The sequence below is a fragment of the Lynx canadensis genome, chromosome A1, assembly GCF_007474595.2.
Source record: "Lynx canadensis isolate LIC74 chromosome A1, mLynCan4.pri.v2, whole genome shotgun sequence".
In the NCBI taxonomy this organism is placed as follows: domain Eukaryota; kingdom Metazoa; phylum Chordata; class Mammalia; order Carnivora; family Felidae; genus Lynx; species Lynx canadensis.
Window position 1 is genome coordinate 124,576,069 of NC_044303.2, and position 20,700 is coordinate 124,596,768.

General features: G+C 38.9%; 1 protein-coding gene across 1 annotated transcript in view; it reads right to left on the minus strand.

The window, feature by feature from the left end:
* The window catches only part of ANKRD55 (ankyrin repeat domain 55), a 95,956-nt gene extending 77,444 nt beyond the window's left edge, over positions 1-18,512 (minus strand). The window contains exon 1 of the mRNA XM_032593157.1: positions 18,428-18,512. Coding sequence (XP_032449048.1) covers positions 18,428-18,485 — 58 coding nt within the window. The 5' untranslated portion in view covers positions 18,486-18,512. The remainder of the gene's footprint in view (positions 1-18,427) is intronic.
* Positions 18,513-20,700: the final 2,188 nt, after the last annotated feature.

Genomic DNA, 20,700 nt, shown 5'->3' on the forward strand with positions numbered 1-20,700 from the left:
TGCTTATAGCAATGCCTGCACAGAGTAAGCACTGAAACCATGTCAATTATTATTAATATTACTTCTTTAGTGTAGATAGTACTCTCTGTCTTCTATGTCCTTAATGACACCCTTTGCATTGCTGGGCAGGCTACAGAGATCTTGTGAGCTGAAACATTTTGGTATTTCTCCTGTTTTTTCCTCCAGTCCCTCAGGGTGTATTGGCTGAAGCTTTAAGAGTGTTTTATAAAGTACCAGTCATATGAAAGGAGGAAAAAGTTTCTTTCTAACATTTTAAAGAGAAAAATAGCTCCAAATTTTCTGCATATGCCAGCTGAGAGAACAAGTACTCAAAGCAACTTTCATGCCCTGGGAGTAGAAAAGGAGATTTCATTCTGTGGGGAGGAAGTCTTGCAACAATATTATCTCTAGGGTAAATATCTGGCCACCATCAGACCTTTCTTAATAACTAGATTTGTGATGTAGCACATGTTGTGTTTCTTTGAATCTCAGCTGCACTGTGTTCCTCGGGGTGCTTCTTCTGACCTGTGAATGTCATTCCACAGTTGGCATCTCTATTGAACCTGGGGTGGTGGTGAGGTGGGGTCTGGGGGCACTGGAAAATGGAATTTACTATTTTAAGAAGCATGTCTGTGTTGAACTTCAATAGTGATGCCTCTCTAGAATGTATTTTCATAGAATGAACTTTCATTTTAATAATACTAATTCTTAAGAAGAACTGAATTTTCAAAGCATAGGGCTTTGAGTATCCGTTCAATGAATGGATCGACTGAGTGATTTAGCACACATTTTCAATGGGGTTTCTCAGCCATTGGAGTCTTGTGGACATCTTGATGTTAAAATACTGTGTCAGTAAGTTCTCTGGCAATTAGGCAGGTATAAATTTTAAATGAATTTTATGAAGGACTGTGCTAGCTTAGTTGGCCTTTGGAAATTTCAAAGGAAGCCAAGTGTTGTTATTCAACCACCCTTCCTTCAATACCCCCAACTCTTTTGTAGATCAAATACATCCCTCAACCTATCTTTTTCACTTTCCAAAAATGGGAGGTGTATACATCAAGTATTTGTCATTTTACCTGGGGACTCTGGGAAGTGAGGAATTGGTGAAAAGTCAGAGTTTGTTAGCTGAGGGAAGACATGAGCACCATTTTCAAATACTGGAAAACTGGAAGAGGATTTAGATTTGTTTTCTGTAGATGCACAGGGAGAACTAGTGGTGGGTAGTTTCTGGTGAGTAGAAATTGACCTAATTGAGACTTCAAATAACTAGAGCTATTCAAAACTAGAAGAGCTTATCTTGCAAGCTAGTGTGCTTCTCATCACTACCCAAGTTTAAGTGGGTTCTGACCAACAAAGCTTGGGATGCTGTTAATTAGATACCTGTGCTGAACAGAATGTTGGCCGCTAAGTTTCCTTTCATGATTGAGGTTCTACATGTCTTTCTCATTTCTGTGGAGAACCAAATAACAAATCACCTACTGTTGATGAATAATGACTATTGGGCTGGAAGGGGTTTGGAGAAGGAGGTCTTCCTTGGGTCCTCTAAAAGACATTTTTCAAGTGGCCCTCTACTGTAGCCACTTAAAAAATGCTCCTAGTGCCTTGATTTCCTGAAAACAGTTTAAGAAAACAAATTTAGTTTGTCTGTTCCAGCGTTAGAGATTGAACAAGTCTGTCACTCTGTAGTCCCTTTGCTTTGCATTGTTCCTGAAGCCTTGTTGCAGACACATTCTGTCAGCTGGTCTTCCATGGATGTCCTTGTTGTCTTGACTTCTCTTTCTCCCTCTTTATCAATAGTTAATTCAGATTGGACATGATCTCTTACTTATTTAAATTTTCTTTAAATTTGAACTGACCCTGAAAATTTCTACACTTGCTTTCTGTCCACAGTCACAAATTGACAATAAGTTCCTAAATGGCTGTCTCCATGTGTTTTTAAAGATGTCTGTTCTTGCCATGGTTTCGTTGTTGTGTAATAAAAGGCAGAGCATGAAGCCAAACCTAGTGAATAATCACTCTTTATATGTCTGTACTAGAATTTTGGTAGTATAGTTTTGCCTTTATTACAGGAGAAAAAAATCTCTAACATTAGATAGTAGAAGCTAGAGTAGTGTTGGATGTATTGTAGATACTTGATAATTATGTGTTTATATGATTGCATCAGCATATTCTTTTCCATTTGGCAAGTTGAACAGAGTGCATATAATAACTGAAGTCTCGGGCGCCTGGGTGGCTCAGTCGGTTGAGCGTCCGACTTCGGCTCAGGTCACGATCTCGCGGTCTGTGAGTTCGAGCCCCGCGTCGGGCTCTGGGCTGATGGCTCAGAGCCTGGAGCCTGCTTCCGATTCTGTGTCTCGCTCTCTCTCTGCCCCTCCCCCGTTCATGCTCTGTCTCTCTCTGTCTCAAAAATAAATAAACGTTAAAAAAAAATTATAAAAAAAAAGAAAAGAACTTAAGTCTCATTTTTCATAATCCTTGGGAAAAGAGTTATGAAAAGTAGTGAAAGAAGGAGTCTTCTCCTTTAAATAATTTTGTAAGGCTTATCACTAGGATTATAAGTGGAGTTAAATGAACAGCTTCTGTCAACTATCAAATATAGATGTATGGTTAAAGTAAGGCTGGTTTATACTGTATTATCAGAACTTTATACATTTAATATTATGAGATCTAAAACAGTGGCAACAGAAATGACTTCTCAGTAACTAAGAGATGTGAATTCTCACTTAAATCTGAATCTCATAAAGAATCCTCTTTTTGAACAATGAGCATATTATCCAAGTGTGTTACTGTGAACCTATTTGGGTTCAGCTGCCTATTTTGTGAAATTAGAGGTTGACTATATCCTTGGATCTCAACACTGGCTAAACATTAGAGTCACCTTGGGAGCTTAAAAAAAAAAATTGATGTTCAAATGCTATCCCCAGATATTTTGATTCAATTGATCTATCATTTTATGTTATTTTATTTATAATATTCTCTTGCTTTATAAAAACTACAAAATACAGATGAAAAGAAGAAAATACATCCTCAAAGATAATCACCATTAAGATGTTGATGTGTTGTATGTAGTTAACTTATGTGACGCAATGGGCTTCCTTCCCACCTCTTCCTTCCTGGAACCTCTGTTCCTCTACCTGCCTGTATGATGTAATGAGGGGGTATGGAGAAATGCTAGCAAGAGCAGAAGCCTGTGAGCCTGAAGGATCTGGTTGCTTCAGAATGAGAAATTGTGAGAGCCTCTGCCCTTTCCATCTTCTCCTTCAAAATCTCAACTGTCTCTTGCTCCCCATTCTGCACTCAAAATGGGTATGACTGAAAATGAGTGGTAACCCAACTCACAGGCTATATAAATGAGAGGGCAGACTCCGGAGGAGCAAAGGGAATAAAACATCCAAAAAGTTGTGAGGCCAGGAGGCAAAAAAAAAAAAAAAAAAAAAAACCAGGAGGGACAAAGTCCTAGAAGGTGCTATAGCACCCTGAGGTACTAAGCCTCAGGGATAAGGACAGTGACTTCATGCCTGTGGCTGCTGGTGGGACAGGACTAGCTGGCCAAGCTAGCCATACAACTCTTTAATCTCTCACACTGTGATCTTTCCATGGTTGGAATACAATGATAGAACCTGAAAAAAAATGACTACAAGATCTTCTAAGACAGTGTGAGTTTGGCTAACAATAAGGGCATTTTGTTACTTATTTACTAAGTGAATCTCTGTCTCCCCTTCCCCACTCCAATTCCCCTTCTGCAATAAGGCACCAGGTCAAGGGTCTATTTTAAGAGGTCTGTATTAAGAGTATCTAACAACTGGTTTATCAGAGCCTCCATCAGAATGGAAGCAGGCCTAACAGCTGGAGTGGGATCTATAACTTTTTAGCTGCTAAATTGTGGGTAATGTGTTTGTGTTCCTAGGGAATGATTGGTACAGAAGGATGGATGGTCCCTATTGATCAGAGGGCACAGAGGTATTTTAATATTGTAACAAAATCAATGACTAACAGTTCTGAGCATAGTCCTGCACTTACACATATCTATTTATTCATTATTAAATGAGATTACGCTATACACGTAATTTTTATTTTTGCCCCTTTTCATTTAATATTTGATCATAAATGTTTTCCCATGTCCTAAGGTAAGATTTTAAAATGTTATTTATAAAATGTGGCATAAATCCCATTGACTGAACTTAGCCATAATTGATTTGATCCTTTTATTATCATAGGACATTTAAATTTTTTCTTTTTGGAGAATCGAAGGTTCTGTAGCTATTCCAAACAATGCCATAATATTCTTGCATATATATCTTTTTCCACGTCTTTGATTATTTGCTGTGGACATATTCCTAGAAGTGAACATGGGAGTCAATTCATTGACTCTTTGTTAAATTGGCCTCCCCAAGCAGGCTTTGACAGCACACCACTTCATCTTTCTTTTTAAAAATTTTTCTTTTAACGTTTATTTATTTTTTGAGACAGAGAGAGACAGAGCATGAAAGAGGGAGGGGCAGAGAGAGAGGGAAACACAGAATCGGAAGCAGGCTCCAGGCTCTGAGCCATCAGCCCAGAGCCTGACGCGGGGCTCGAACTCACGGACCGCGAGATCGTGACCTGAGCTGAAGTCAGACGCTCAACCGACTGAGCCACCCAGGCGCCCGAGACTTCAGTTATTATATGTACTGAAGTCAGACGCTTAACCAACTGAGCCACCCAGGCGCCCCACTTCATCTTTCTTAATGATAGTGTACATTATTATTTTAAAAAAATGAATGTTGATGTGAAAGATGGAAAATAATATATAATTTTCAATGGCCATTTATTTATTCTTCCTGAGAGGAAGTTTTTTCATATGTTTATGGCCATCTTATCATTTAATGGTGTCCTTATATCTTATTATTTCAAGGCATTTATCTTTATCTAATTAATTTGCAATACTTTTATATACAGTAAGTACACTAGCTTTTCACCTGTTACCTATGCTTCAGTTATTTTCCCTGTTTGCCACTTAAGTTCCCAGGTGCTTTGTTGGTTCTTGAAAAATACATCTTCAAAATTCATGGATATTGCATTTTAAAAATTTATTTCATTGATTTTATGATTAGAGAGGTCAGAAGTTGTGGGACCTTAGACTTATAAGTATGTTAACAGTTAACACTTAACTATACTTAATATAGAATTTCTAAACTTTATTTTTGTATACTACAATGTTTTCCCAAAGAGTCAATTATTGGATAATTTTCTGTTTCCTTCGTAATTTGTAATGGCAACCTTATCATATACTAAATCATTATTAACTCCTTACAGGAGGCTCTTCCTACCTTCCGTTCACTGAAACTGTGGCTTGGAAAGCAGAACCCTAGAACTGCCCTCTCTGCAGTGGTGCACACATGAACTTGGGGAGATAGCCAAAGTGCACCTCAGGCACATTCCAAAGAGTCCTGTGGTCAGTCTGCAGTCAAGGTTCTTAGCTTTTTTATGTTTCTAGCAGAGTTTTGAATTCTAGAATTTTTGGTAGCTTATTCAGAGGAACTGAAAAGCTCAGAACAACCTAGAGTTAGTGAAAACTATTATACGACCACTTCTACAGCACAACAATGTCTCCAGTCACTATGATACTATCCACTGTTATTGTGCTCTTCATGTCTCTGTCACCCTGTGAAGAACAATCATAATGATGGTTAACAGTAACATTATGCTTATTATGCACCAGGCACTGCACTAAACCCTTTCTGTAAATCAACTCATTTAATTTTCACCTTATGAACTAGGTACTACAAATTATTCCCATTTACAGATGGGGAAACCGAGGCTTAGGGCAGGAAAGTGACTTACCCAAAGGCACCTAGGTAGCTGGTGAAACTCAGAAAAGGCTGCAGGCTATCAGGCCTCAGATTCCACCCTGTGACCCATGTGGACTATTATATATAACTGCCCTTTCACTCAGGAGGCAGAGCTCTCACATATTCCAGTGAACTTGTGACCTTTCTCTGGTGCTGGATGGTCATTCCACATTCCATTCTTTCTAACAGAGCCTGCGCCTGGCTCTCCACTCTGCTGCACAAGCTGTGTGCCTCAGCATTGTGCCTGACAGATGCCACCATTCTGCAGTTTATACTCATTTGTAGCAAAAGTACAATTTACACATTTGCTGAAAATTGGAAATGTTATCTATGAAGAGCTGTTTGTACACCAGGGAGACAATTAAAGTTAGCGGTAATAGTATAAAGATTCTAAAGTGAGGTTGACTGAATTCTTTTAATATATTAAGATAAATATGACAAAGGAACAAATAATTCTCATACTGATGCACAGAAAAGTGATTGAAAGTTTTCTAATCGCTTTTCTTTTTTAGCAACATTTATTTTTTAAGTAGTCTCTACACTCAATGTGGGGCTCGAATTTACAAACCCAAGATCAAGAGTTGGATGCTCTATCAACTGGACCAGTCAGGCACCCCCCTGATTTATTTTTTAAGGCCAGCATAAACTGGTAAAACACACAGACACACACAGACACACACACACACACACAGACACACACACAGAAGCACCTACAGAATAATTTAATTTGTGAGTACAAAATTCTAGGTTTTAAATTCTACCAAATCAAATTCAATTGAATATTTAAAGAATAATACACCATAATCAAACAGTTTATCATTTATAAAGATGTTTTGATTTTTGTTATCGATTAGTAAAATATATCATACCACTAGAACAAAGGGGAAATACATGATAATGCAAGTAAAGAATAGACAGGCATTTAATAAAATTTGATATATCTGTTACTTAAAAAATGCTTAATATCTAAGAGTAAAAGTTTACATTCTAAATTAAGTACATTTATTTCTAATCAACTCCAAACATCATATATAATAGCAAAACAATAGAGAAAGAAAGAAGACAAATTTTACCTAATGCAATAAGTATGAAACAAAAAAAAGATACAATAATCACAAAGGGAGAGCAAAATTATCATAATTTTAATAACAGCTAACTTTTACAGATGACTAATGTTCCATATACTGTTCTAAGACTTTCTTTTTTTTTTAAATTTTTAATGTTTATTTAATTTTGAGAGAGAGAGAGAGCACGAGTGGAGAAAGGCCAGGGAGAGAGAGAGAGACACGGAATCCGAAGCAGGCTCCAGGCTCTGAGCTGTCAGCACAGAGTGCCACGCGGTGCTTGAACCCATGAACTGTGACATCATGACCTGAGCTGAAGTCAGAGCTTAACCGACTGAACCACACAGCCACCCTTACTGTCCTAAGAGTTTCATTTGAATTCAGCTATTTATTTGCTTCAACAATTCTATGAAGTAGACAGTATATTTATCCCAATTTATAGATGAAGAAATAGAAGCACAGAGAAGAGTTTAATAATTTCCCCACAGTTGCAAAGCTGTTAAGTGGCAGAGCAGGATTTGAAAACAGTCCATCTAGTTTCAACCTCTGCACAAGGATGGCACAAGAAAATTAGTGACAAAACAACAGAAGTAATAAGATTTGATTAAGTTAGTGAGGTTTAAAAATAAATATAAATTTGTAATAAATTTATAGTAAAATAATTTCTAATAATTTACAAATAATTTACAAATAAAAATTTATAATAAAATAATATAAGCAGGAAATGACTCCTCCTTACACTGAAAACAAAAAAATTCCCAGGAGTAAATATTCAGAATCCAATTGAGGAGAACTTATAGAATTTTGCTGAATGATGTAACAGAAGAATTGAATTGATAGAGATACATGCCATATTCCCAGATGGGACAACTAAATAGTATAATAAATTTTAATTATTACAGATTCATTTGTAAATTTAAAGTCATTTCAGTAAAAGTTTCAATAGTTTTTTGGGGCACTGGGTGTCTCAGTCAGTTAAGCGTCTGACTCTTAGTTTTGGTTCAGGTCATGATATTAGGGCTTTGTGGGTTCGAGCACCGCATCAGGCTCTGTGCTGGCAGTATGGCAACCTGCTTGGGATTATGTCTCTCTCCCTCTCTCTATCAGCCCCTCCTCCATTTGTACTGTCTTTATCTCTCTCAAAATAAATAAATAAACTTAAAAAAATTAAAAAAAAATTTTTTTTATATTTATTTGTTTTTGAGAGACAGAGAGAGACACAAGCAGGGGAGGGGCAGAGAGAGAGGGAGACACAGAATCTGAAGCAGGCTCCAGGCTCTGAGCTGTCAGCACAGAGCCCATCGCAGGGCTTGAACCCATGAACCATGAGAACATGACCTGAGCCCAAGTCGGACACTCAACCAACTGAGCCGCCCAGGCACCCCTTAAAAATTTTTTTTTAAAGTTTAAATAGGTTTTTAGGGGATGGGGTTCAGGGAAATACTACTACTTTTCATTTGTGAAAACAAATGGATAAGTTTATGCTTTAAAGAAGAAAAAGAGAATATATTTAACTATTTGCTTACCTATACATAGAATCTCTCTGGAAAAATACTTAAGAAACTGCTTAAATTGATTTGCTTCCAGCGAGGGGAATTGGATGGCTAGAGAGTCTGGCAGGGGTGGGAGATTTTTCATTGGGTATTGTTTTATACCTTGAACATGTATGAATGTAATATCTTCCAAAAGCAAAAACAAACAAAAAAAAGTGTGGCTCAGTCGGTTAAGTGTCTGACTCTTGATTTTGGCTCATGTCATGATCTCACGGTTCATGAATCCAGCCCTGCGTCTGGCTGTGTGCTGACAACACGGAGCCTGCTTGGGATTCTCTCTATCCCTCTTTCTCTGTCTCTGCTCCCCCACTCTCTCTCACTCTCTCAACAAATAAACATTTTTTTTAAAAAGTCAACAAAAATGAGTAAGATTATCCAATAAAACTGAAAAAAAAGAAGAGTACTGAGGGAGTTTTGCTCTATCAAAGAGTAAAACATTATGAAACTATTAAACAAATGAGGCTCTGTCTCAAACCCAGATAGATTTTCTAGAACCGGGTAGAGAGCCCAGAAACCTGCCTGGCACCAGCATAGAGAGTGAATCTGACAGAGTGGCTTTTGAGCAAAGAGAAGAGTTTTATCTGGAAGGCAAGTCTTAGAGGACAGAACACCAGAAACAGAGGACAGGGAAAGTAGAAGTATTCCAAGCTATGTGAGCTTTCCTGGAGAATTCATTTCCTTCTTGGTTTTCCTGCCCAAGAAAATCTTGTCCCTTTCAATTTCCACAAAAAACAGTGGTGCTCTGCCACATATTTATTACCAAGCAGGAGTCAACTTGAAGGGTAAGAGGTTCTCTTGACCTGGGAAGACCAGTTGTCCGTGTAACCTTATGTGAGTCATTTGTAAGAACCATTAGCACTCACTGAGTGATTACTCTGGGCCATTAGTAGTTCCAACTGCTTTGTATGTATTACTTCGTTAAATCTTTATAACAATCTTTGTTGCAATCATCTTTAAAACAGTCCTATAACCAACACTAGCACTCACTGAATGATTACTATGAGCCAGGGATGGTTGCAGGTGCTTTGTATGTATTAAGTCAATCTATATAAGCAATCCTTTGTAGTAGCCTCATCTTAGTTTACAAGGCTTTACAAGGAAAGCGAGCTGTAGAGATGTTAGCTGGGTCACACACTAAGTGGTGGCACTGGCCTTGAACCATTCAGTTTGGCTCCAGTGGCCATTACAACATTATCCTGTATCCCCATCAATACCTCGATGTCTCAGTTTTCACATATAAAAAGTAAGGGAGTTGGATTCAACACTCACTGACGTTCCTTCCAATTCCAAAAAGTACTACTATTCTCAGTCATAACACTTCCAGGATCCATCCTGAAATTGGTTTCTGCTCTGACTGCCTGAAACCAGATGCCTGTGAGCCTATCTCTGCTCCTCCCTATATTCAGTGGTCATGCTGAGTCAGCCAAGTTATGGCCAAAACTCTAGAACACCATTTTTGGATGGCACTAAGTAATCAGAAGGATAAAAGCGTCAATTCAGATGAATTTCAGGTGTCCCTTTCACAGTTCTTAAAAATAATATTTTTTTTTTTTTTAACAGCAGACTTGGGGTACCTGGGTAGCTCAGTCAGTTAAGCATCCGATTCTTGATTTCGGCTCAGGACATGATCTCATGGTTCCTGAGATCTGAGCTCTGCGCTGACGGTATTGAGCCTGCTTGGGAGTCTCTCTATCTCTACCTCTCTTGCTCCCCCTCCCCTGCTTGCACTCTCTCTCAAAATAAATAATAAACTTAAAAAAATAAAACCGCAGACTGTGTTTTGATTTACTGTGGTGAGTTAGAGAACAAAGAAATGGTGTCAAGGTTATTATCACAGCATAGGATGTCAATGTTAAAATAATTCTTTTTTTCTTTTTATCAAATGCTGTTTATGTGTGACCTTGTTTATAGGGCTGGCCTCCCTGGACTGTCTTTTGGAGAAACATTAGGTTGCTGCACAGAACAAATGTGCTGAATAGGAATATGATAAAGAATCTGGCTTCTGAAGCTTCTGTGATGGAACCCAAGCCCTGACTTTGCAAATGCTCAGCTTCTATCACATCAGCTTCACAGGTCACATTCCAGTGTAACCCCAACCTTTTCGCCACTGACCCCTCCTTCTAGGATGCTGGTGCTCTTCTCTCCTCCAAAGGAAGTCTGCCATGGAGACTGAATCCATCGCTACCTTAGAAGAGGTCAGGCTGTCACAGTGAGCAGAGCCCACTGGGCACAGTTCACTGCAACTGGAAGTTCAGCCTGGGGAACCACCTCAGTGGCTGACAGCTCCCACCAGTCCTGCTTGAGGTGCCATTGCCTTTCTTTTCCTTCTCGTGCTAGGAGTCATGAAGGGGTAGGTGGGTGGGCTATCAGAACCTGCAAAGTATAACTTCTGGTAAAAAGGAGTGTGAGGGGGCTTGGGTGTCAGAAGCTGGAGTTAAAATGACAGTTTTGCCCTTGCCCTATGTGGCCTTGGGCAAGTCATGTAACCTCAGACAGTCTAGAGATGGAATATATCTCATAGGCTGTGTTGAGGATCAAGTGACATAATAGGAGTGAAGAGTTTAGCACAGTGCCTGGCATGTGGGAGCTGCTTAATAAACCAGTTACTGCTCTTCTTGTGACCAGTTAATGATACTGGTTAATATTCTTGCCCTGATCTCCTCTATTTCCCTTTGTAATCTACTCCCCAGCCCTGGCATGGGGGGTGAGTTACGATGAGTCCATCTTGGTGGCTGAGAAGCTGGAGACAGGCTGGGCTCATAGACTGAAGAACAGAGCCATTTGCTAGTTATACAACATGCGTATTGCTAGAATACATTTTTTATGCTCAAATCCTTTTTGTATTGTTTGACTATTTTGAAAAAGGTGGTATTGATTTCACAATAAGAAAGAAAACAGTATGTTAAAAAAAACATTGTAAGGACTGGTTGATAACTAATAAGGCAACACCATTCATCTCAAATTTGAAAAGATTTGAAATGATTTGAAAGATTTGAAATGAATTTGAAAAGATTTAAATGATATTGTGATAACCTGAGATGAAGACATCACCCATGTGGTACTCTGTCAGGGAATGTATATATCTAAATCTAGTCATGAGGGAGCAACAGACAAACCCAAAATGAGGGACTCAGTATTAAAAGAGACAGAGAGAGGCTATAATTTCAAAATGTCGATGCCATAAAAGACAAAAAACTGTGCAGAAATGTTCCAGAAGAAACGTGAATAAAGACACATGACAACTAAATATAATACGTCATCCTAGACTGGATCAAGTACTGGAAGAAATGCTATGAAAGATGTTACTAGCTCACTAGACAAAATTGGAATGCAGACAGATTAGATAAAAGTACATACACACACACACATGCATATATAAACATATACATAGAGGCAGAGAGAGCGATGTGGGACATAGAGACACAGACAGAAGAAAGCCAACAAAAAGGCAAAAGGGGCAAAATATTAATGTCAGATGAATCTGAGTAAAAGATAGTCAAGTGTTCTTTTATGTCATTTTTACAAGATTTAAATTTGAAATTATTTTCAAACAAAAAGTTTAAAAAGGATTAGCATGCTATTAAATATTTTACATGTGTATTTTAGAATTCTGAGGAACATTTAGAGATAGAAATACTTCCTGTGTGAAAGGAATCTTCCCTTTTCTTCCTCCCCAATAGAGCCAATAAAACAAGATTATCAATGCACAAATTACATTTTTTAAATTTTACAAAGAGAAAACAAACTAAAGACCCTTATTAAGCACACAAATCTATATATTAGTTCAAAGTTAGTGTTAGTTAAAACCACCATGATTTTCAGAGATAAATCAGAAAAGCTGAGATGTAGATCATTCTTGATATAAGTGGATTCTCAGAATCAGCAAACATTTTGCACTAACTGACAGGCTTCCTTCCTCATAGTTACAAGTGCTAAACATGACTTCTGGTAGGATGGGGTTTTTCTGCAAGATGGTATATATCTCTACACATCTTTTACACCAATCTTGTATGTAAGTGCCTCTAGACCCTCTTCTTCTCACCTTTCTCATATTTGGGGATGGGTGAGATGTTTGTTTCATACTTGTTTGGTAATAAAAATAGTTACATGCTTAGTAAATTTTCTTTCAGATTCCATTAAAATATCCTTGCATCCAAATAATTGCATCAAAGAGAAAATACATGAATATCATTACCCAACACAATTGCTTAATAGTTGCTAAGGAAATGTGGAGTTAATGGATAGAGATGGTAGGAAAAGCTCACTGTAGTGACCCAGCTGACTTTTGGACAAGGGGCTGAAAAGAGGGTTTGCCTCCTGAAGTTGATCTGGCTAAGCTGTGGACATAACATAAGGGTTGATGCAGGAGACCTAAGGGACCAGTGTACCTTCATTCCCTGTGGCTACCACTCCTGGATGCTCCCTCTTGGGATGCATACTAGGGAAAAAGGCCCCATTCCCTAGGACAGTAGGGCTGTCCTGTGACAGAGAATACTGAGGACACCACTCTCCTAATCCCCAACCCACCGAATCACTTGCATTTTCATGGCTCTCAAAGGCTGTGAATGGTAATTATTTGGGTAAGATTAGTCAAGGCTTTCCTCTAGCTAGGTTCACAAGAGGAGCCAGGAGTGGATGGGTTTGTCACAACCTTTCCCAGGAGTTGGTTGATGGGAGGGAGGTTCCTGTGCCAAATTGACAGCAGTGAAGCAGAGAAGGGTGAGGGACAGACTTCCAGAAAACTTGGTCTTGAGTGGGCCACAAGACCAGAAAAAAGTCTTTCATCTCTGTTTCCCTCTGCTCCTCTTTCTTCACCAAATGAGGGAGAAGGCTAAACATTTCCCAGAGGCAACAGCAGTCTGCTTCTAAGCCTGTGGACTGGTGAGTTCCAGCTAATCTTACTTTATCTGGACAATTAATCTGAAAATTAATCACAGAATTCCCCCTCAGTGTTCCTGGGTTTCATTCTAGGTACGCATTTAGGTTTTTTACCCTAAAATCATCAATTGGGCTGAAATCATTCCCTCTCTGTCTTGTCTCCTTTGCCTGCCTCTCTCTGCTCTCTTCCCAAACCTCTTTAAAAATGTGCTTATTCTTCCTTTGGAGGCATCTGGTTGTCATGCAGAATTTTCACTTTTGCTTTTTCAGCAAAGTGCAAATTTGTTACACTCTAAATTCTTTTTGTTTACTGCTTCCATTTTGGATGAAGTGTTGGAAATTAAAACCCTCACATCTGTGTGTGGGAGCTTTAAAAATCCACAACACAATGGAAGAACAGCTTGATTGTGAAAATATACGCTTCATTAATTTTAATTTTTTAAAGTTTATTTATTTATTTTGAGAGAGGGAGATAGAGCACGTGAGCCAGGGAGGGGCAGAGAGAGTGGGAGAGAGAAAGAATCCTAAGTAGGATCTACACTGTCAACGCAGACCCCGATGTGGGGTCTGCAGTTTGTGGAGCCCACAAACTGCAAGATCATGGCTTGAGCCGAAGTTAAGAGCCAGATGCTTAAGTGACTGAGCCACCTAGGTGCCTCATTAATTTGAATTTTCATTAATCTCTTACTTCTTCATTAAAATTTGTGGTTGATGAAGGAAGATTACAGTTGTAGATAGAACATGGGTTTTGAAGTCAAGCAGCTTGAATCTCAGCATTGCCATTTTATATGTGGTAACCTTGGGTCAGTCATAACCTTTTAAAATTCCCTCATTGGTAAAAGGCGGGAACACGAGAGTGGGATAGATGTGAGGATTAAACGAGCTAGTCTATGTACAGTCCATGGCACAGAGCCTGGCTTTGCTAAGTGCTCAATTGACATTTGTTCTCATCAAATGTAATCCATGTAAAATGCCTGCACAGAGTCTGCTCCAAGTAGATGCCCTTTCTATATTCCCTTCCAAATGCCAAATTTCTCTCTAGTTTCAATAAGAATGGGTTTTCCCAAAACCCCAGTCATAATACTTTCTGATAAGGGACTTGAGATTTGATATCTGTTCATGCCACGTAACAGGCTGAATGGTGTCCCTGAAGATACATCCATATCGTAAATCCCTGAAACCTGTGAATTTTACCGTGTATGACCAAAGGGTGGATATCACCTCGTATGTCAAAAGATGTAATCAAGTTAAAAGACGTTGAGAGTAGAGATTTATCCTAGATTATGTGGGTAATCCATGCATTGTAACTATGAGAGAGAGGCAGAGGCATTTCTGAGACAGACACACACAGAGAACAAGGTGATGTGAAGACAGGGGTGTAGACTGGAGTGGAGGCCACAGGCAGCGAGAAGCTGGAAGAGGCAAGGGAGGATTCTTTCCTGGAGAGTCCAGAAGGAGCAGGTGCTGACATTTTGATCTCATACACTGGCCTCCAGAACTGTGAGACAATACATTTCTGTTGTTTTAAGCCACCCAGCTTGTGGTGCTTTGTCATGCAGCCCTAGGACACTACTGCAGTGATTCAATCTGCACTGGAGAGTTTGGCCCTCCTCTTATTCTCTCAGCAACTCTATCAGTAAAGAGCCTGCAGGGTGGGCCATGCCCCCTCAGGTGCCCACAAACACAATGCTCATGAAACACAATTTCGTCTAGACCCTGGGCAGGGCAGGGTGTGGAGAGACCCTTGGGACCACTCATCCAGCTCCCATCCTCTCTGAGGCCTTAGGTTCCTCCTTTGGGCATAGCAAACCTTTTCTTTCCACAATTAGAGACAAAGCTTAAAATGCAAATATCTTCTGTTATATAACATCTCCACTGCAGTAGGAAGCTTTGTGTTCCGTAGTAAATGATTTTACTACAGGTCCTTTCCTGCATGTGGGCTCTGACAGGGAAGACAGCCAAGAGGAACACGTGGGACCAGAAACAGTGTTGCTATGGTGAAAGCAAAAAGCACAAAGCAGGAGTGGAGAGCTCTGAAGACCTAGGCTTCCTGCGTCACAATTTCAGAAAGCAAACCAGAAACGACTCTCGTTCCCGTAGCCAGATAACTGGGTGTTTAAGCCTCCCAGCAACCCTGCATATTTCACAGACTAGGAGATTGATTTATCCAGGTTCATGCAAATGGGAAGAAAACTGAGACATAACATGAGTAAGGGCCATATATATGTCCCTGAGCCCCTAGCATAAGGATGCCTTGTTACCTCTACTAAAGAGAAATCTAGAAAAATGCCACTGAAGGGATTCAGACTTAACACATCCACATCATTTGACCCCTGAAGGTCATTCTGTGTCATATTTTTTTCAAGTGCACAATGCTAACCATTCCCTGTGAAACCATAAACCAGAGCTGTCTGAGCCCTGCAACCATTCCATAGCAGCTATTGGGGCCACAGACCACCCACAAAAAGAAGTTTCTCAATGTTCTGATGTCTGGATAGAGAATACCTGGGTCTCAGGCCCTTCTATGACTCACTAGCTGGGTGTTATTAGTACAAACATGCCCCACCTTTTCACCTCTCTGTGCTTCCCTCTTCCCATCTGAGATGTTAGGCCAATGGGTTGGATGAATGATTCTCAATCCTTGTTGTACGTGAGATCTTCCTGGGGAGCTTCCAGGCCTCCCCCCAACACTAATTATACTGAAGAACTAGGCATCAGCATTTTCCAAACCTGTCCATGTGATTCTTATGTGTGGCTGAGTGTGAGAACCAATAGATTACATGACTTCTGAGATCCTTCCAGATCATTTATTTTCTCAACATTTCCACAGAAATCCAGGGCTACTAGAATTTTGATTCCCCAAATATTCAGAATTCATGGAAAGCCCTTGAATAAAGTCCACATTTGGGGAGAAAATCACTCTGCTGTGGTTTGCCCAACAATATACCATAATGGTATTTAAAAGCTATGTAATGGTCTAAACCATTATGGCCTTTCATGCTTTTAAGAGGATGGAAGGGTTAATGTGATAATAGAACTACTCAGGTATCATCTAATTAATTTTTATTTTAGGGGATTGCTCTAAATAGTACCCTGGAATACTGAAAAAAAAAATAATGTTTTCTAGTCAACTAGTATTAACTAAGATCTTGTTTGTTCTGAGGACTGCTAAATTCAAGCTGGAGGTAAGAGAAGGGAAGAGCCTTTCACATTTGAGGAACTCATAGTCCAAGGTAGCAATTAAAACAGGAATAACAAAGGCAGCCACAATTTTAAAGTACTTATGGCACATTAGGCAGTGTGATTGGTGCTTTTTATGTATTATTTTATATTCTCACAACAGCCTTGCGAGGCAAACATTATTTCCTCCATTTCATTGCTGAGGAAAGTAAGGCCCAGAGAGGTTAGGTAGCTTTCTAAGGTCACACAGCTAAGAAGTAGATCTGCCATTCCAACCTACGCTATTTCAACCATATTTCAGCACCTCTAGAAAGGATTGAGAAATAGAGATAGAGATGGCAGGGAGAAGGTGAACTTTCATGAGGGAGTCAGGCGTGGGGTGGACGAAATGCTGTGAATTGCTCACATGAAAGGTGCTGTAAGAAAATAAATATGACAAATTAATATGTTAACTAGTTAACTACGTTTTGGGCTCAAGCCTGTAAGGGAACACAACACTGGAACAGATGAATTCATTATGAAGGGCCACCTCTTCACAGTCAATTCCAGCTTCCTCAGATTAGTCTCAAAAAAAATAAACTCGTTGTGTTCCTCTTTGGATTGCATAGCTCAACAAAGTCATTTTTTAGCTAGTATGAGGTCTTTGGATTTAGGCAGACTTTCATTTTTGCTGATTGCCTTCAGTGATACAAAATGTACCAAGGGGAGGGGATGGTGGTAGGCACAGCTTTAACAATCATTTTCCCTATGGTGTTCATCATCGAACACCATGTGAACCAGCATATTCTGAAGGGACACACACATGCAATTCAAAATGAGTTAAGAAGTGGAGAACTATCTCTCTTTATATATACATCTGTACATATAGTCACTCAGAGATCTAAAAGTAAATCTAATATTTGAGAAAGCACTGAGCTAAAATAATTCACCCATGAAACAGATACAGCTTGAAGGGTAATAAACACACTACGGCCTAGAGCAGGACAAGGGAAAAAGAAAGAAGCAATGGATTTTCTTAATGAGCTTTTACAAATCATCTTTTTCATGTTGGAGCCAAAACTAGGAGCAAATGACCAAAGAACTTTAGGGTCCTGAAGAATATTCACAGGCTACAAAAAATGGTTTAGATGTCAGTTTTTTTTAAATATTCTAAAAAATATTTATAACATTTACAGAGTGGAAATTTCCTGTGCATATATAGAAAAGATGCATAATTACACAAAGGTATTATGTATATGTACACAGTTCATATGCAAAATGTATACACATAAACTGTACTGCTGAATACATGCTTTTTATGAGGATGGGGCTGATTCCATAGCAATCTTTTCATGTGGAAAATGACCTCCACTCGGCAAATTATGAGTAGGAAAGATATATCCTGTCATTACAAATAACATAGTGTTAAATCACACCACAACCACGGATGAGATATTCTATCAACTATAGTATAAATCTAGGTAACATCTATTCCTAAAAGGAAATCAAGAAGTATCTATGGAACTGTGGCAATGAGATATTGAGTTAATAGAATGAAAAGAGACATGTGATTTGTTCTTTTTATATTAGTTACTATAATATAGTTTTTAAAGACTTGAAAATAAACTAATGAGAATAAAGATGATCGTATCTGAAATAGCTGGTTGTGTTTGAAACCCAATTTTTAAAATTTGTACATAGGAATACTTTAACAAGACAAACAGACCATAAGCTTATTTTTCGTTTCCAAATGCTTACCAAACAAGAAGTGAACATGTAAAACAGATTTGTTTTCTATGTGAAATCCTCTTTCATATTACACACACACACACACACACACACACACACACACACTACTCTTTTCCCCCTCAGAATTGCAGAATCTCTACCACTGAACTAAAGATATGAAGAACCAAAGGAGGTATTAAAGCAGCATTTTTACCTTTTTGCTGGTCAAACACAGATGGAGTGCTGAAATCCATGGTTGCCTGTCTCATCATTTACCATCAGAATGGCAAAAAGCATCCAGGTTTCTAGAGAGAGAAAAAAAAAAACCCACCATCTCACACGTTACAGTCAACACATCAGTCAAATACAACATCACTTGCCAAAACTCCTGTTTGAGAATTAAATGTGCATTAGAGCTGCAGGTTGTTGTCGAGGCAAATGATGGCAATAGGCAAATGTTATTCCTGTGATACCTGCCAGGAAAAGAGTTACTTCTTGTGGCTTCATTCATCAGCTATGCTTGTGGGTAATTATTACACACCTTCCAACCCCCAACAAAAAAAACGAAAAAGCTCAAACTCTAAAAAAAATACAATTTGCAGGGGGCCACCTGCCTTGGATCTGAGCCAGGAAAACACTGGCGGTCAACGGAGCTTCAGCAGCTGGAATGTTGCTTTAAACCAAAAGAAATCTCAATGGGTGAGTGAGGATTCACAGGGCCAGACGGAGCATGTGCAGAGCTGCCAATGCAGTTGGATTCAGCTGTGTTCTTGGTGGAGTGAGAGCTGCATTTGGGTCATGTGAGCGGAGAGTGCCATCTCAATGGAATAGGACGTAAATAGTGTAGCAGGAAGCTGCTGGCCATGTGCTGTATGGAGTGGTTATCGGCTTTCATAGCTCATCTGCAGTCTCTCTTCGGCTTCATGCTCCAAATGACAGGAGGATGAGGGGAAGCAAGTGGCGTTTGAAAGGTGAGATTTCAAGTCTCAGACACCCATGACAATGAAATTAAAACAGTCTGCAATCACAAGGGCGTTCAGTGCAGTACTATATGTGTTTGAAAAAACCCTGAAAATACCAGAATGTACACCATTGAGGAATAGTTGAACAAATGGTAGTAAATTCATACTCTACATTTAAAAACGTGAGAAAATCTCTCTATATATTCATCTGGTAGGAGGTCTCTAATCTATTGTTAAATGAAGAAAAAGCTTATATATTTCATTTGTTCACATTTTTATAAATACAATAACTACCCACTGTGTATGTAAATATATATATATATATTCTAGGGAACATCAAGGAAGATGTAGAAAGATACACAACAAACCATTAATACTGGTTACCTCAGGGGATTGCAATTAAAGTAGCAGGTTTCTTTTATTTTTATATATATATATATATGAAATTTATTGACAAATTGGTTTCCATACAACACACAGTGCTCATCCCAAAAGGTGCCCTCCTCAATACCCATCACCCACCCTCCCCTCCTTCCCACCCCCCATCAACCCTCAGTTTGTTCTCAGTTTTTAACAGTCTCTTATGCTTTGGCTCTCTCCCACTCTAACCTCTTTTTTTTTTTTTTTCCTTCCCCTCCCCCATGGGTTCCTGTTAAGTTTCTCAGGATCCACATAAGAGTGAAACCATATGGTATCTGTCTTTCTCTGTATGGCTTATTTCACTTAGCATTACACTCTCCAGTTCCATCCACGTTGCTACAAAAGGCCATATTTCATTTTTTCTCATTGCCACGTAGTATTCCATTATGTATATAAACCACAATTTCTTTATCCATTCATCAGTTGATGGACATTTAGGCTCTTTCCATAATTTGGCTATTGTTGAGAGTGTAAAGTAGCAGGTTTCTAACTCCATCTACCTTTGTATTTTTAGTCATATTATAATTAATGTCTATTATTTTATATTTGTCATTATAAATTTGATATAATTCAAAGCAAACTAACAAAGCTCTACACTCAAGTTAACCAGCCATATAGCAAATGCTGTCATCAAGGCTGTTGAAAATGGTAATAACTGTTTTCTTTTTAACTTTGTGTGAATGTGGAAATGAAAATAGAAGCCATTTTTCTTCATATATGACCACAACTTGTTTTGATAAGGACATATAATTTATGATATGTGTTCTTTCATAGAAAAACTACTTTGTTTTTAAAAATTTTGTTTGTTTGTTTGTTTGTTTGTTTGTTTTTGAGAGACAGCAAGGGGATGGGGGAGAGGCAGAGAAAGGGAGTGAGAATCCCAAGCAGGCAAGGGGCCGTTACACAAGGCTCGATCCCACGAACTGTGAGATCATGACCTGAGCTAAAATCAAGAGTTGGATGCTTAACTGACTGAGTCACCCAAGCGCCCCAATAGAAAAGGTTCTTTCTTATCTCTTCCTTCTTATATTTTCTCACTGCCTCATCATTCATTTTCCATTAAACACATTGTCTGGTCTCAATTCCCTGTGACAATATTGCTACT